At 39.8% G+C, this 18,720-nt stretch overlaps 1 protein-coding gene across 4 annotated transcripts in view; it reads right to left on the bottom strand.

Moving 5' to 3' along the window:
- Positions 1-18,720, bottom strand: part of BCAS3 (BCAS3 microtubule associated cell migration factor) — a 457,217-nt gene that overhangs the window by 426,577 nt on the left and 11,920 nt on the right. For all 4 annotated transcript variants that reach the window (XM_090025357.1, XM_090025360.1, XM_090025358.1 and 1 more), the window contains exon 6: positions 8,115-8,196. In XM_090025357.1, the coding sequence (XP_089881483.1) occupies positions 8,115-8,196 (82 nt within the window). The remainder of the gene's footprint in view (positions 1-8,114; positions 8,197-18,720) is intronic.

Here is an 18,720-nt window from a genome sequence, read left to right as displayed (position 1 = left end):
TGTCCATAAAACATCCACTAGGCTTGAGATAAAAATAAACACAATAAAATAGAATTAAATATAAAACTGTATGCTTTGCAGTTAGTTTTTTAAGTCAGAAGAGCTAACCTAAAAATTCATGACTGCTACATCACTAGAGGTATGGAAACCAGTACTTCTACCAACTAGCTCTGCTTTGGAGAAGAGAAAGGTTATTTGCAGATTCTTTGCTCCAGCAGCTTCAAAGCTCTATCCCACCAGCGACTCTGAACCAGATTCAAAGTCAGCACAGGCTTAAAAGGAACAGGAAAGCAAAATCATCCTTGCTGGAAGCGGGAAAGCTCCAATCACAGCATTTTAACTCCTCAGGATCCAAAACAAAGATTTTTGAAAACTGGTTTAAAAAGTATAGAGGAGGCACATGATTAAGGCAGGAGTACATTTTGGAAGATGGGATCAAAAGACCATTAATCTATGCCGCATCAAGAGCATGAATAATCAGGCTAATGTGCTAAATAGAGCCATTATGCATTATGTGGAGGGGAAAGTCTCATACAGAGCAACTTCACAAAGCCACAAACTTTAATCTGCAGCAAGTGAAGGGGCGGAGTGGGGAAGCAAATGCTCCTGGATTTCTGTTTCCGATTCTCTCTCTCTCTACCTCGAGCTACAACCACGTTACCAGCTGTTGCTTCCATTTCACCGAGATGCACAGCTCAGTTTAAACTGGCACAGTCCTAGCGCTGACATGCTATACATTGGGATGCTCAACCCCCAGCCTGCAGGGCTCTCCTGAGTCTGGAAATTTAGCAGTGGGGGAGCAGTCTGCCCTGCCACCAAGTTTTCAAGACTGGACTGGGCCCTGTTCCAACGCACCTGCATTGGCCCCCTAGCCCTGCACAGCTGGATTGGGCCCAGCCTGGCAGTTTCCACACAGCTGCAGATGGAATGGGCCCGCAGATGGCATCCACTCTGCAGACCAACCCGGTGCTACTCATACAGCCCATGGGCCAAAAAGGCTGGTCACCACTGCTTTACACCGACCACTTACAGTTTCCCCCCTTACTCGTGAAGTCAGAACAATTTGTTTTCAAATAGTCTCTTTTATCTGGAGAGACAAAGAGAAACCGAGAACTGCGAAGTCAGGTACCATTACACACATGGAATAAGCACTATATTCAATCAACACACCAGGATTAGCATAGCAAGGAGGTGGGTGGGTTAAGAAACTATGCCAACCAGATGGCTCAGTCGATAATACAGTATGCAGTCATGCAAAATGCCGAAGCTTAGGAATCTGATATTGAAGACTGACAACATCCAAAAAGAGATGTCCTCATCTTCCAAGTATTAGCCATCAGCTCTCTCTCATCCCTTAAGCCTGAAAATTGGTTATAAAAATAAAATTTCAAATCTCCCCCAAAATGCCATCTATATACCAAGCTACAAAGAACACAAAGCCATGCATGTTATTGAATGCTGAGCAGATTTAATTGGGACAGGAGATGAAGCGGTTTCCTATTTATTTTTTAGGCCTATTTAAAAACAAAAACAAACTTGGGAGGTTTTTTTTTTTAAAAAAATAATAGAGGTTGACTGATTTAAAAGTAAAGATTTTTTTCTCCAAGTAAGAAAAACCAGTTGGCCACTCCTTCAGATATAATCACTGCTGTATTACCTATTTTGGCTGCTGGGTTGATGAAGGAAAGAGAACAGAGAAAATACCTGAAGTAAAAGCTAAGCTGATCTCATTTGGGACAATTTATATTCATATTAAACTTCACTGTTTGATGATGCAAGACCACATAGACATGAAGCGTACTATAATCAGGCAGAGAGAGGACAGGGCATGTTTAAATACTACATACAATCCTACCGTATTAGAGTATCTGCAATCAATCTTTCTGATCTCAGATCCTATTTACAAACACTCCCCTTTCATACTGGGCTAGCTGTAATTTCTATTATCATCTTCGGCATTAGACTGGGCCTGTATCTGCCTCTGTTTTGGGGCAGTGCCTAGCACATGTTCTAAAAACTCTTCCGGCTCATTATATACCATACACTGACTTCCAATTCACTTCCATCTCAAGTTTGATGGTACTGTCTACTGGTTTCCACCTCTCCCACCGTGTCCTGTAATGATGTCTGTACTTGTTTATTTATCATTTATCTGTCTGAAAGATAAAACTGAAGAAAGCCAGAGACAGAAGTTTGCAAAAGCTGATCCTTGCCCTGAAAATATGCTCCTGGGAGCAACAGGTTTAATAAGCCTGAGCTGCATCACATCGAGAGTGACAGAATACATCTTTGCCCAGACTTTTCACTAACTACAGTCTGAGACCCCCAGTGCCTCTTACCGTCTCTGTCCTTAAGGTTAAAATGCATAGTACAGTAAATTTACAGCAAGTGTCTCTGTTTCGGGAAGTGGCATTTACTCAAAACTTCACACACATTCCAAGGGCACAGAAATTATTTAAACACATATGCAAACAACTATTTCCCCTCTAACCTGTCGATACTCATTTTTATCTTCTGTTTTGCTACATTTAAGCAATAAGAATGGAGAAAAGCTCCCATGTACTCCAAGTCAGGGTCTTTATTCTGTGCTACTAATCCAATTCAGACACCAGGCTTTGACCAGCAAGGTCCAGGCTTGCTTCTTTTCCAGCAAAGAAGAGTTTCCCCGCTCTAAAAAAAATAAAAATAAAGAAACAGATATGCACCCCAATTTTGGGAGGGAAAGGGGTGTGCTATATGTGAAAAGATATGGCATGCAGCTTCTTAAAATACCCATCAGAAGCGTGAAGCTACCAAAACAAAACTGATTTGAAGCTGAGAGATCGTTCTGCTCCTCAAACAGAAAATTTCAAGACACACAAGAGCACATTGCCATTTAACTTGTAAAATCAGATTTGATAAGGTCTCCTTTGCAAGGAGCCTGCACAGAATATTCTTTTAAAACAGTACTTTATTATGCTGTGAAGAACATGATGCAGCAGGGAATCCAACATCAAAGCGTTACAGTACTTTAACAAAATAGTCGACAAACTATTAAGTTGTGTTTCTGAAAAGCCAGTGAGGTAAAACTATGATCTTTTCCTTTCACACCTGGGAATGGAGCTGCTTATCCCAGCTAAAATCTATTCCTAGGAACGTGCCAAATCCATCCACCAAGAGCCCCGTATTCAACAATTCCCTTTTTTACAGCTTTACAGTAAAATAGTGTTTGAGCATTATTGATGGTAATCAGCTTCTCTTTTACAAATCCCTTTTATTTTGTACAGAATCATTAAAGCTCATGTGTTGGTTATCTAAGGCCTCTTATTACAGCTTTACTTTTATCTGATTCCAGATATTGGTCAATAATACATTCATGAACTTTTAAATCAAAGATTTACTTTATACCAAGTCATGTAAAAAGAGACTAAAACATGTTTTTAAAAGGTTCGACTTAATTTAATATGAGCTAATTTGAATAGTTTTCTGATGTGGCAACTCTCATTGTTAAATGCTAAATATAAGCAGTTTAGAGAGAACGAACTACTAACTGCCCGATGGAATCCATAAGCAGTGTAGCTCACTCGGTCTGAACACAAAGCACTTTTCTACCATCCGGGAAGAAAAACAAACCAGAAACAAAATTTGTTGGTATTTTAAACTGCTACTTCACTTCGGTTCCATTTACACTTCTCTCCTTTTTTATTTACAGACAGATCTAACAGTTCCCTATTTCACGAGAGATCAAGTCAAACAGCCATAAACTGTCAGCTATTTACAAAGCAGATATTGTTCCCACAAAGAAAAAATGTTGCCCATTTGTTTCTTCTGTACTCCTTGGGGGAAGGGGGGCTCTGCTACGGGGGGAAAAAAAAACTATTACATTCTAGCAGCAAGTTGCTTCTGATATTAAAAAAAAGATAGAATGTGCTATATTATTAAATACATTTAAGATATACTGAAACCTCAGCCCTGTTTAGAGCCAAGCAAAGTCAAGCAGTTTAAGAGTTTTGGTGCACAGCTCTTAATGCAGTAAAGATGGGAGTTCTCAAGTCGGGTACAACTTCACCACTTAATTCCAGACCACATACAAAAGGCCCCAAACGGTGTCCATTAAGCCCTTAGTTCGCTCAAACATTTCTTTGTTAACAATTCCCTGCAATTCTCAAGCATGTTCTTATTTCAAGAAATTCTCTTAAGCTATATTCCCCAATGAAGTGACAATTTTATATTCATGCAGAGGTAACGCATTTCAGCCAGGAGAACCCCAAAATATTTAGCTATGCAAAGAGTTTGCTTTCTTCATCACTGGTGAATGAAAAAGGCAGCCATTTTAAATTAGAATAGCTGCTCACCGCGATATAGAAGAGAACAGGCTTCTCCAGTTTTGGGTAAGCAAGATATTGCCCAATTTGAAGCGGAGCCAAAATATCAGAGACTCTCTCTCCATGCTCATAAAAAAAAAGGGAGGGAGACAGAGGGAAAAAAATATCATTGTTAAGTGGCAAACTGTCAGCATCTTAAATTTTGGAAGTTCAAAGACTAGACTTCCTAAATTACAGCAAGTTCTTAAGTTTTAAAGACAATAGAGAGCATCTAATGTTATGGCAAATCCATCTTATTCTTGCTGCTATATCAAGATAAAAAGTCAGGATCCTGCATCTCTTCTGGGAGCACAGTACTTACAAAGTACTGGAGATGATTGTAAGCAAATGTGAACTGGCCCACTTCTTGGGAATTGTTTGTGTTTGGGTTGAACAGTCCCAATTTTTAAAAGGATTTGCTTGTTTACGCATAGTTGCTTAAATTTTGCAGCAAACTCTTCCAGGGGGTTACTCAGAATTTCTGAAACAATATAGTTGAGCAAACTAGACAGCTGGTCTCAGGACTTGATAAAACCACATTTAAAGTAGTCTGCAAGAGAGGAGGTGGCTATTTGTACATTACAGGACATGATAGAAACCCAGCCACTGAAAAGGTCAATTTGTTTGAAAAAAGCTTACATAAAATAAGCAAAAAGAGGAACAAATTAAAAACTAGCGCCACTCAAACTAGAAAGAACTAAAGAACTCTTATTTCTGCTTACTTTTCTGATCAGAATGGAAAGGAAACTTGTGTTTTAGTATCAGAAAAAGCTGCAACAGCTGATACTTTAAGAGTGTGTGGGTGGGCTGTTTATAATATTACAAGTTTTAGAAAATACTTAGCATTTTTCCCATAAGCAAAATAAAAAAAACAAAACAAAACAAACACAACCACCAAAAACAGTCCATCTTTTTTACAAACCTACTTACTTTTGAGAAGGCAAATTCTCCCCCTTGGATAAAATGTAATCTCTAGTATTTACACAGCACCATTTCTCTAAGTCGTTTCCTCATTTAAATTAGATCTGATTTCTAGCACCACCTCTTGAAAAGATGACAAAGAAAACAAAACCTTTTAGTCATCCCAAGAGTTTGAAATTTTGAAAGGTAAGAAGGACCTCACATTGAGAGTAAACCCTCTAATGCATCTCACCATAAGAGACAAGGTTCTTTGACTTAAATAGTTGGGGAAATTTTTTTTAGCAAGCTTTTGGATTTAAAAACCCTTTGGCAGGCTGAGGAAGTTGCTGCAGTTGGTGTGTGCTCTTCCTGGCATTTCTAACCCTAGTAGCAGTGATCACCTTGCTAAGGGAAAACAACAAATCCAAAAAAAAAAAAAAAAAGAAATTTGGGTAAAGGTCTAGAAACTTAATCTAGAATCCAGTTGTAAAATCATTGCCATAATGAACACAAAAGCCACTGTGATTTAAGAACTGTTTCACCATCTATTGGCTCTTAAAAACTGAAGGTCTTGGGCATGAAATTTCTAAACACAAAGCCCTCTCTGCCTAATTTAGGCGTTCAAAAATCAAAAGGCAATTATCCTCCAGAGCGGGAGTTAGCTGCAATGGCCTTGACCCAAATTTTCCCTCCCCTCCACTGTTACACAGCATTCCATCTGCTCCTTTTCAGCGTGATGGATGAAGTTTATCACAGGCTTCTGCTCAAAATGTAACATCATTCTACAGTTCGTATATTAATGGGAATGTGTTAGCATTAGAGCAGGAAGTGGTATCACTTACAATCTTGCCAAGAAGACGCACCTTAAAAAGTTTTGTGGAGTGTTAAAAACAACGACATGGGGAAAAGACCTGCATCATGTTTCATTAAGCTCTGTATTGTCAAGGATGTCTTCACTGGAAAACTGTGTTAGGCAAGAGAAAGGGACAGTGTGTGGAAAGCAACTAAAACAGATATGAGAATAGATATGGCCAGTGAAAATAGGACTTTTGCCTACATCAAGACCCGATACGACTTGGTTTCAGGAGTACTGAGCTTTCAGAGATAAAAGGTGATGGTCTTTACTATATGGCCTAGAGACATTACTGTACAGTAGCTGAGTCACTCAGAAGTTTACAAAGAACATTCTTTTTATTTTATTTTATTTTTTTAATTACGATTGAAGAAAATCTTTAATACTAAGCTTCATTAAAGAACCAGTCTGTGAGAGACAAAGTGATACAGGCGCCAAAGAGCAGCAAGTCTAAAAATAGTATTAAACCCCACCCCTGTAATAGGAAGAATATGTGGAATCACATCCCAACAATGAAGTCAAAGTAGAAGAGTCTCTAGAGTGATCCAGTTTTAGTACAGATATTCTCACTTCCTTTCATCATGAACTAGAGACCTAGTAGGCAACTGTCAAGCCTATGGCTCATGGTGTACGTGGAAGAGGTCTAGTTAGGTGCCTGATGAATCCAGTTGTACGGGGTCCTGAGACCATCACACCAAGACCTTTGATGCGTATGCCCAGGCAAGACTATGGAGGAGTGGAGGGCTGCTCAAGATCTACCATCTCCCCTTTACACCACCGAGACGGAGTCCAAACGCCAGACCAAGTCTAGACATTCAGCGCCTTGATGGTTGTAGCTTCTGCCAGAGAAACAAATCAGAGTTGCTCCTGACTGCTGAACTTCTCTGCAAGGGTGCGCTTCTTTTAGAGTGACATCCTTTAGCGTTTCTACAGCCAGAGTCCCCATAAAACAATGAGAGCTAGGGTTTTGAGGTGCCTTATGCTCACCTTACTCTGGAGGCTGCAACATTGTACCAGTTTATAGGCGCCACCCTGCTCCCCGAGCTGCCAGACCCCACCGTCAGAAGCAGTTTACAGTCATACCCAGGACCAATAAACAAAAGAACATTTCAGGTAAAAAACAAACAAACCAGGGAGTTCAAAATAGATGCATTTCAAGATTGAGTGGAGGGTTAAAGAACCAAAACTGTTAGAAAAAAAGAGCAGGTAACTTGCAGCCTCCAAGCTCTCACCTGGCCACAACCTGCCCCACTGCTGCAGCTGCAACAGCAGCCAGACTCTCCAGGCTCTCCCACCTTCCTTTGGCCGCTGCTTCCTGTCCTACCCCAAGGGCCAGGGCAGGGAGACAGAGGTGAGTCTGGGCCATGTGATAGGAGGGGATTTTGGCTGTATGGAGAGTGTGGGGGAAAAGCGATCACACCCGTATGGAGCAGCAGTGGAGGAGGGCAGCCCAATGCAGCAGGGCTGGGGAATGCCCACAAGGCACACATTGCAGTGGAAGGCAGGGGGAAGACACCTGGGGAGGGGGCAGGAACAAAAAATAATAATCATCACCACCACCACCACCACCACCACCACACTTGTGCACCTACACAAGGCAGCAGTGTAGGGGTGGGTGCCCACACAGGCACAGGAAACAGCAGGGGGGAGCATCCACACTAGGCATAGCCCTGTGCGCATGAGCCTGGTGCAGCCTGTGTAGCATGGGGCCCCTGCTGGGAGTGGCCCTGGGGGCTTATAAAAGTTAGACAGACCTGCATTGAATAAATACTACTGTGCACCTCTAGTACCCATTAAAAGTGAACAAAGTTATTTTGATAAACTCTTTAAAAAGCCAACAGTTATCTTGGGAACTGCATGTCATGGCTCCATATACATGTAAACAAGCTACAATGAAATAGCAATTTAGTTGCCATTTTTCAGAAACCATGTTAAAGTCTACACATCCCAGCTTGAAAGGTTCCCTCCCCACCCTCCCATTCAGTCGGTATCAAATTGTGTCATAATGATGTACTTACTGATTTGCGGGGCTGGCAGAATTCGTGCAGCTCGAACCGGACCATGACGGACAGAAAAGAGCTCTTGTGCTTCACCGCTGATCTGCACAAATGGTGCAAGGAAGATTACATTTAGTAAACCTAAGCAAACAAACCTCTCTCCACCCCCGATTCCTTCACTTTGCCCGCCCTCCCGCAAAGCCCAAACCCCAAAGAAAAGTGGGCTCAGGTGCAACTCCTTCAGAGTCTTGTACAGTGCTATAACACTGTAACAGGATGTTCCTGTTGCCCCGATTAAGAGTTGGCAATACCCTGCAGCAATCTGAAGGTTAGCTGCTAATTTCCGGAGCAGGTGTCATTCTTTAATTTCCTCCCTAATTTGACTGAGGTGTATATCTAAAGGTTAACAGGTCCTTAGGGAAGGAATTCAAAGGAGATCATTTTAGACCAGGGTTCAATCCAGCGTCCCTTTGGAGCTCCTTTATTATTTAAAAAAGCAAAACAAAACAAAAAACAAAAAAACCAAATGTCAAGGAGGGAAAGACATTTCGACTCGACTGACTCATCTGCATAAGTCTCTTTCACCAATTCATCTTACTCAGTTAACATAAAAAACAACACACTCCAAACATACTTATTAAACTAGTGCAAACTTAGCAATTTTAGTTTATACAAGACCTACAAGCAAGTTAAAATGCTGGGGATATTCTTTTCTCTGTTACCAAAGTTGACCCAAAAGTGTCACATAGAAGACTATTTACAAATCTTTAAAAACAGTGACCAAGTACTTTAAACAGAAGTCCTCTGCCTTTAGAAAGTCAGTGTCTTCTGCTTAGCTACGTAAAGGGATAAAAGCACTATGTAACATCCATAAGTAGCATGTACTGCAGGAAAAAGCAAGTCTTCAACTTGCCTACTGATAGATTTTGAACCAAAATGCTAGAAATTCCAGAACAGTTTATTCTACAGTGTGTATTCCATAGTAAAAGAAAAACTATCGAGGATTAAGACAGACAAATATTGGCTTTTAAAGTCAAAGTATCTGAAAATACGTGCACCATATATTCCATGGGTATGAAAACTCTGTTTCAGAAGTCAAACTAATTAAATTTGTCATTAATGGAAGCCCTGAAGAGATTAAAATCACAAGTAGTTAAGAAGAATTTCTAGACTTCCTATAACTGGTCAGTCAGAATATATTTTCATAACTGACTGGTAATGGATCAAATATGGAATGTCAAACTTCAGGAAAATGGCAAACATGAAACTAATGCCCCAAACCAAGAACTTAAATACGCAATGAGGCTAAAAAAAAGTTAACAAACATCTTGACATATTATTTTGGAAAATAAGCCAAATAAGCAGCTTAAACTATGTATAGTATGAAATTAAGACCTTTACAATTTGTAAATATTTACACTACAAACCAAACCTAACCTTTTAAAATGCCTTCTCTACAATTACGTTCTCCAGCTTAGTTCACGAATTAGATAAAATAAAAATGCAGCTATTTGAACAAACCATGAATATGGCATCTCAGACCCCACCCCCTTACTGCAAATCCTTATCTATCCATCTTACAATTTATTACCATTCTTATGAGTAACGCATGCACAATTCCAGCTTATCCTCTTGAAGAATCTGTCTTTTATGAAAGCCATGTGCAAATACCATACTTAGTACAGAACACTTCTTAAGAAGTAAACACAATACATTTAACACTCCAATTCCAAATTCCTACTGTATGTCTTCATAAAACCAGAAACAACCTGCAGGGCTCCGTAAGGAAATTTAGGGAAACACTGATCTTTAAAATGTCTTTGCAGAGACAAAGCGCTCCCTTCCATTCTTACGCTGCTATGAATCAGGAACAACTCCAGTCAAATGGATTAGAAATACTCCCCAACTCATTCAGATGTAAAACGAATGTGAACAAGACTAGGATCAGACCCTTAGTCTACCCTACTCTAATTTTATTAAATAATTCACATGACAGATTCTGCTTTGCAATTTATTAGCAGTGCTTTTATAGCGCATAACATTTTAAGATTACTTTACAAAAAGAAATGGAAACACTAAATTTTATTTGATAGCAGTCATTTTGCAACAGAACAACAAGTGGTCCCCACCTTCTACTTGCAAACTAAGTCATGCGTTGACCAAAACAACTGGATAATACTGAGAAGCCTAACGGATGAAGCCATCTTTCTTCCTAGATTTAGTTGACTTCCTTGAAAACAGTACATGGGTTTGGGACAGGGAAGCAGTGAGAAAACTCAACAAGTGGCTGAACTAAGAGGAAAGGTGAACGAGGAAGAAGGTACCAGGTATTTACATGGAGAGTGTGGTTAGGCAAGAAGCTTGTTGAGAAGAAAAAAAAAGAGGGAGACAGACACACATGTCTAGACAGAAGCAGATTTCCTATTTGTGGAAACATAGCAGTTCTCTAAAAACGGGAAACAAAGTGGGAAGGCATAAGATTTCAAAACTATTATTATTGGCATTTAAGAGTTTTTTCCTCCCAAAAAAATATTAAAAAAGTGCTTCATGCATGTGTATGCACATCAATGGCTGCAAATGAAAACAAAACGGGGAAAAAGAACTAACATAACAAAAGTACAGAAGAAGTGATTCATATAGAATAATACAACCCGATTCCATCACCTCGTGCTACTTTTTAACCATGCCAACACATTAGCTCCAGCTCCAAGCTACTTCAAATAAAGTAAGAGTCTTAACAGTAAAAACTAGTAAGAAAGCCAAACATCCTCAAAGTTTCTGCTCTAAAATATACTTAGTTCTGGAAAGCATACTTATTTGGCCTGTGATAGTAAGATGTGGTAAAGCTTTCAAAGAAATCTAACACAAGTAGGCATCCAAATCCAATTGAAACTTATTGGTCATTTGACACCTAACTCCCCATGGCACCTTTGAAAAGCCCAGCCCAAATTACTTATGGATAGATAATTAATTCCCAGCACCCACGGGAGGTATTATCCCTATTTTACAAATGGGGGTAATTAAGGTAGAAGAGAAATTAAATGAAATACTTAGAGATACCAAGTCAGTCAGAAAAAGAGAAATTGGCAGGTCCCAACCCTGTTCTCAAACCACTAAAGCAGATTTTTTTCTTCTGGCTTAAGCCAAAATTTACTCAAATAAGGAAAACTTTTTAGAAGCTTACACGCCTACATCTGCAGTGTCACCGTACTAGGATGTCTATACTTTACTATACAGCGCACATACTTGGCAGGATGTGTGTTGCTCAACTTATTTGGTGAGATTAGGAAAAAAAATAGTGACAGACTGTAAAGTGTTCTCCTATGCTTCTGTAGATTTTATAATAAACTACAATTGTACCAAGTGATTTGAAATGAATGCTCTTTAGAAATCTACAGAAAGCCAATGTACGTCAGCAAAATAAGGAGCAGCTACAATGACAACATTAGTGAAGTGTCCTTAGTTCCTATATAGCATTTTTTTATCCAAACATTTCAAAAGTACTTTACAAAAAGAAGCAGTAATAATACAAAGTGAAAGATTTATAGTGTACTAAAGATCCTCATTGCTCCTTAGGTGTGCTTGGAGGAAAAACATCTCTGGGTGCATACATACATACTAACTTTGACCATTAAGCCGACTTATCAGAGTGTACACACGTATGTGGAGCAGAGTTGACTCAAATGTGGCACAAGGTAATACACGTGCAAGGTGTATTATCTTGAGTCGCATTACTTAAGTTGATTTAGCTCACAAGGTGGCTGCCACCATGTCAAGGAGCTTTACATGTGTATGCTCCGACGTGGCTTAACTTGAGCTGACTTCATTAAGTCAACTTAGTTAAATTGCCTTATTTTAAGTTGACTTTGTACATGCATACATACCTTCCTCGAGGTCTTTTTAATTAAAATCTTAGAATAAAATTATTCAAAATAGATAAGTTCTGCCCAACAGCACCTTTTCTAACTTGTGACTTACATTCATGAAAGGTCCTGAATTGACCCAACTGAAGACTCATGTTTCCAATTGACTCACAGAACAAGCAAAAAGCTTTATCATCATCACTGCCGAGCTAACACAGCTCCTGATCTGAAAGCACCATCTCCAGATAAGAGATATTGTAGCTTTGTGTTCTTGCCAGTTGAGTCCTTATCTCCCTAGTGAGGCTGCCAACAGGAGGGGTCATTTATTCCAGTTGTAACTGGACTAGAACAAACAACCATCTTTATTATAAGCCATCCAGTCACTGAATGGCTAACCATTTTGTCACTAGCAGTCTAAGCTGGGTGTGAGCTGGCAACTATTAAAAAGGTGAAAGGCTCCATACCCCATTACCAGTCCCTTGAGTTTCCTAGTCTCCTAAACTTAAACGAAATATAAATAGACTTTAGGAACTGAAAACAAAGCTTATAATTCATCAAAAAGCACCTATGAAGAAAGTTGCTTGTGGCTGCCATTTTGGATTTATTCCAGCTAAATAGCGAGTCCCTGCAGCAGCATTCAAAGTTCTTGGAAGTTTCCTTTTCCTGTTCCAAACGCCAAGAAAGCTTCCAAATAGATTTTAAGAACCGAAAAGGAAGCTTTCAAAGCAGCTTCAGGTATTCTTTCTACAAAAAGGGTGAATCCGAAGTAGCAGCTACCAGCTGGTGTGGAGGAACTTAGCATCTTCCACAGTGCAAGTGGTCAAGCCACAGGCTGATGAGACTTAAATCCACGGACCTGCCTGCAAGATAGTAAGCAAAGGTTCCATCCAACCTGAGGTCAGATGCCCAAATGAAGACTTCATCCCTTTTCCCACCGGTGAGAAGAGATCAGGAAAATGGAGAAAACAGTTTCTTCTCCCCTTGCACATTTTGGGCTACCACTTTAAAAGCATAATTTAGTTTATGACCGCTGCTTAATTTTATGACAGAATTTTGTTGTTTGGGACATACCAGTTTGGACCCGTAACAAACAGCATAAAGAAAGATTTGTTCATGCTGTATGGAAAAATAATATTTTCCAACCATAGAAAATAGCTTTCACATGGCAAAAAAAATGCCAAAATGTACATAAACTCCAAAATTGAAGATTAGAAATCTGATTCTTAAACTAAAATGCAGACATATAAAACTGCAAATTGTCAGTACACAGAAACTTGACTGTCGCTAACACATAAAGAAGATGTTAGGTGAGTCATTAGGAATCCACTTTTTAATTCCAGTTATGGTTTTGATCCATGATATAATATTGTATCAAAATAAAATATATATATATATATATATATATATATATATATATATATATTTTCCAAAGCTCCCAGTCTATATAGATGCTGTGGAGGTGACTCAAAGTAATGTGCTGCTTCTTCTGGTAAAGTGCGCTTTTTTTTGTTTTGTTTTTTAATGTCTGCAAGTAGCTACAGTGTTGTTCATGCCTCCATGAACTGTATCATAAAGCTCAAGTAAAAGAAAACAAAATACTAACTGGGTGCACCTAGCTGTGTGCGTTATTGCCGAGTAGACTAGTGAGCTGTGCAGTGAAGTCACCATCTACATACGTACCAGTATTAGGGCACAGTAAACTACTGTCTGGGACATTACTATTTTACAGCGAAATAATTTACATGTGTAGATGCTGACCACAGGCATACACTGCACCTGATCAGCCCAGCCAGCCAGGGGCCTGCTCCACCCTGCTGCTGTCCTGGACACGCATGTAGATGCTGTACCTGGGAACAGTTTATTCTGGCTCAAACTGCTCCAGAGTTTATTGCATGTGTAGATGCACCCACTAGTATTACGAGTTAGGGAGTGCAGCCGATATGAATTTAATTTACATTTGGTTTTAAATTTAAAAAGAAAATTAGTGGCCGAGAGCAAAAAAAGAGGAGAAAGTGAAAGGGCTAGGAAAAAGGTCAATTTTCACTTTGTCATTTGTTAAATTAAGCTAACACCATTAACGATAAAAAGAAAAAAAAATAGCTTTTTTAATTACGAGACTATCACAAAGTAACACAAACTGGGCCATCTGTTTTCTTAAAATTAAATCCCACCACCCTGACATGCTGCTTTGAACAGAATGGGATGGCCCTCCTAGGTGAAGCGCCAGGACCAGTACGAAAAGGCAGGCTATATTGAACGAATTAATTATGTTAAAGTTGTAGCCACCATCAAAAAAAAAAAAATGAGGATCTCAACTAAAACGAAACCACATTAGCTATGGCAGCTTGCTAATGCCTTTAGTTACAGCTCTGTCAACATTCCCATTTTAAGTGCAACATGTTTTAAGCAGTCTTAACATGCTCAGGCTGCAGACTGAATACATATCCGTAGCAGGGGACAGCGCTTCTTCACCTCTCCCATCACTACCCAAAAGTAACATATATGGGAAGCAGACACAGGAGGGGCACAATGGTCCTTCAAGGCTGTGCATTCGGTGTTAGGCTCTGTCCAAGCAGAGCTACATGAAACCCCCTTCAGAGCTTACCGCTCCTCCTCCAGTCTGCCAAAGGCTCTGCTGCAGAAAGGAGTAGAGTTTTCCTTTCCTCCCTTCCCCCACAAGCGTTGGATGTATTATAAATCACATCAGTTTTCAGCACAAATGACTGTGCAGGTTGTGCGCATCAGACCAGAAAGAGCACTCGGCTAAGAATGTAAAATATTTGCCATACGAAAATAAGATTTTAAAAAGTTAGCCTCTCCCCCAAAACCTCCGAGCACAATGACACAGTTTTTTTTTCCGAAGTCTCTGGACACGTACCAGAAGGATGATATAACTGGGTAATTCTCACACATTCTTCTAAGTGGCTACTGCAAGCATTTACACAGGTTTCAATACGGGAGGCGACTGTACAGAGCCCAAGCCCGTGAGGTCAGAAGAGGCAAGGAAGCAAACACATAATCTGCAACGTACTACCCACCTCACACGTGGGTACTTTTGCCAGAATGGACTAAACTCCAAAAGGGTTAAGAAAGCCACCGTGCAGGGCTTTCGGAAGATGGGGAGGGGGGAAAAGAACAGCTCCACTGTCCCCTGCATGAATATAATAGCTAGTTTTGCTATGTTGCAATTCTTTGTGCATTCATCAAGACTAGTATTTATGTCAGTTTACGACGGAGAGAGAAATTAGAGACTACAATGGCATCCGGAAGTTGTCCAGATATGCCTCTGCCTCACTGGTCCTCATCCATTGGCTGTTACCTATCATAAGAGGCGATACTTCAGCCTGTCGGAAACAGCAGCATTGTACTACAACCGTATAACTTTGTTTAATTAGCATTTGCTGCTACAATATAGTCTCCTTTGTCAGTCAAGTTCCTGATTTCTTAAAGCTCAATAGCTCGCTTATAACTGAAATATGAATGGCTAAATCGATGTCGTCATTGTCTACTCCTGAACCCTGTTCCCTCGTACAGTAAAAATAATAATCAGCAGCCACAAAACCAGGCAACATGCATTTCTTTGACTAGGAACATCTAGAACAGACACTTAGAAACCACAGTAAGCAGAAACCAATTCCAAGTGTTTTCTGGTTCCGACACTGTATACGAAGTGTGAGCAAAGGAAAACCAAATTCCCAATACAGCATAAAAATACGCTACGCAATAATTAAGTAGGACCTTCTAGTCGTACTTCTGTACGCTCCAACGTTTCTTCCCACTTCTAGGGGCGGATTTTAAGAACACTTTTAACCTTTCCACCCCTCTTTCAAAATAAAGATCAAAAGAAAAAGTAGTTTAGATGGACACCTTCCACTTATGCAACACAGTTTTAGACACCACACTTCAAAATCCCAGCCGTTACTTCAGCATCCAGCAGTCCAAACATTACTTCAGTCCTTTGAAGCAGCTCTAATGGTATCTTCCATTTGCAAGTAACACTTCCCTAGTCAAAGATCTTACTCCGAGGAGATGTTAATGTAAAAGCACTCAGACTGCAGAGAGACACACACTCCTGGAGGCAGACTGCAAAGGTGTTTAGAAGTCAATGTAACACCATTACGGAGAGTGTCAGCTTAGTAGCTGTCATAAACACTTCATAATCACTCAGACACAAACTGGACTGCCTGCGGCACATTATTTTATTAAGTGCTGAATAGGAGTCCAATTGAATGAGGAAAGAAAGCACAATGCTGCAGATGACAGCCTGCGTGTGTGGCTTTTCACGCAAACACTGAGATGGTTGCTTTTTTAAACTGAAAGCCCTTGTAAATATTAAAAATCTTAGACCTCTCTTAACAGAGATAACATCACCCAATTATAAACTAGAGACTCAATATGAAGATGTAGAAAAAGAAATGAGCATATTTTGTTCCAAAACACACGCACACACGCTGTTGCTAAGTAAAATGCATATATTTATATAGAAGGTCAATCAGACATGTCATTGCAAGCGCTCTTTTACCCCCTAAAAACCAAAACAAAAATCTTAAGAAAAGGGAATGTTAGGTTTGACTGTCCCTAGACTTGTTAGAGGTCTTAGTTATAAAACCCTGACACCCAACAAAAATTAAGGTTGGGACAAACAAAAAGCAAACTGGGAAGTCAAACTATGGTATACATGCACACAATGCTGCTCATCGTCTGTAGTATGGCCGCTGCCTTAGATCTTGCAAACTCTATGTAAAAAGACATAAAAAGGAGGTCCCATGGAACATAGCTGGCAGTTTGTCCTCGCTCCTTCAGTGCAAACTTAATTGCAGTCAGGGATACCTCCAATGCTGGGCCGGTTGGGGGCAGATATTAATTAAATTCCCCTGGTCCAGTTTTGTTTGTGTACACTGTTTTAAAACATATAGTAATCCTACGAACTCAAGAACTGAAACCAAAGAAGCCATCCAGGACTCCTTTATAAAGCATTTATAAACATCCCAAAATGCTATAGATGTGCTTGGAAGAAATTAGTCGAGAAAGGCTTGGGTCCGACAAACTACAGCTTAAAGTATCCACATGGTATCACCTCCTTTCAGATGAATGAGGAACACAAGTAATCATTTTCTACATTTTCTCCAAAAATATTTCCCTCTTTTCAAGTGGCCTCAAATCTTGATGGACATCTGATACCCTAAGTGCTGCATATCTCCTGACATCTATCCCAGCTACGACAACTCACGTTGTCAAGACACACATATCAAATGCCACCTAAAGATAACCATCTCAATCTCATCAAGAATCTGCTCTATAGATTCACTTGTCTGAATCTCTGCTTTCTTTCAGAGCTTCGATTTCATGCTTTGTTACAACACTTTGCGGTGTTTGAGTGCATGTGTTAGTTCAATACCCCATGCCCTTCAAAGCGACTGACCTAAATGAGTGGCACAAAATCCTCAGAAAACCCTTTAACTCTTCCATAAAATGCCACTGTGAGTATATCAACTTTGACACAAATGTTCTCCAGCATTCAGACAGTTGTTTATGGGCTAGCGAGAGGCATCAGCACAGAAAAAATAGACAATACTAGCAGGTATTTGGAACTTCAATTCCATTTTTCTTATATGCTGTCAAATGCAAAAAAAAGCAAGATATTTAGTACTGAAACACAAGGGCATGGCAAGGGTGCTGGGGAGAATGCTGATCGACTGGCGTGGAGCTTCTTTTGCTGACAGAGGTGACAAAGTGGTGAATATGTACTCTGTGACATAACTATGTTACCTTCAGGCAGAGTCCCATTCCCCTAAAAGAGGAAAATTGAGTTCTCCAAGACATTCCTATTCCACTCTTCTGACAAAGAAGATCCCATCTCACAGAAACCTCCCCCGAGGACAAGGATACAGAAGGCTTCCATCAAGGAAACTTCTTTACATGACCACAGACAGTCATTTGAGAGGGATGCGAGGAACTTTCACTTGGCCTGAAAGTAATGGCATGCCGCACCCCCAAGAACCAGCTTCTCTGATTGAGACAAGCTCTAACCCAGGGGTTCCCAAAGATTTGATGCCATGGCCTGGCAAACCGCAGCCCAGAAGTGGCTGCAGCCTGGCAAACCACATCAACTGGCCATAACAAATCTACAAACTATGCAAAACAGGTGTCTACTTCTGCCCACCTTCAAGGAAACCCTTTTCCATTCTGAAAAGATCAAATTTGAGCATGTTCAGGCAAATTGAAGAAAAGACACTTACCTCGATCTGAGTAAATATTATGCATCCTAACCACTTTTTACTGGAAGTTCTGTTAGAATTTCAGTTACTGCTACGGCTGTAATGCTCCATTTCTTAGCTCAATATCTTACTGACACCTAATGTTTGCTTTCTGTAGTACACTTTGAAGATCAGTGTAATGATTTCCAAACGCTAACTTTGGTATAGAAATGCAAAATATTTCATGTTTAAGAAATTAACTGCATACAAAACTGATTATGCACCTCGTTTTTTTATTTTTTTTATAGTGACAACTATTTCAAGACACTAAAGAAAATATAAAAAAAACCCTTTATTTTGCTACAACATTACATAAAAAAACAAAAACCATTCAAAACAAAAATAAAACAGCATTGAAAACTCCCTCTGGTACCTCCAGAATATCATCTTGAATACTAGAAATCCTCAGTAAGTCCATAGGAAATGCAAGTAGATATACCAGTTCTCAAACTCTACATGAAGTTTTACACAGTGTATTAGGGTCTAATCTAATTGCTGGCTTTGGGT

This window comes from Crocodylus siamensis, chromosome 13 (genome assembly GCF_052110815.1).
Source record: "Crocodylus siamensis isolate JL-2025a chromosome 13, ASM5211081v1, whole genome shotgun sequence".
NCBI lineage: Eukaryota > Metazoa > Chordata > Crocodylia > Crocodylidae > Crocodylus > Crocodylus siamensis.
Note: the sequence above shows the minus strand (reverse complement) of the source record. Positions and strands in the feature narration are given on the sequence as shown.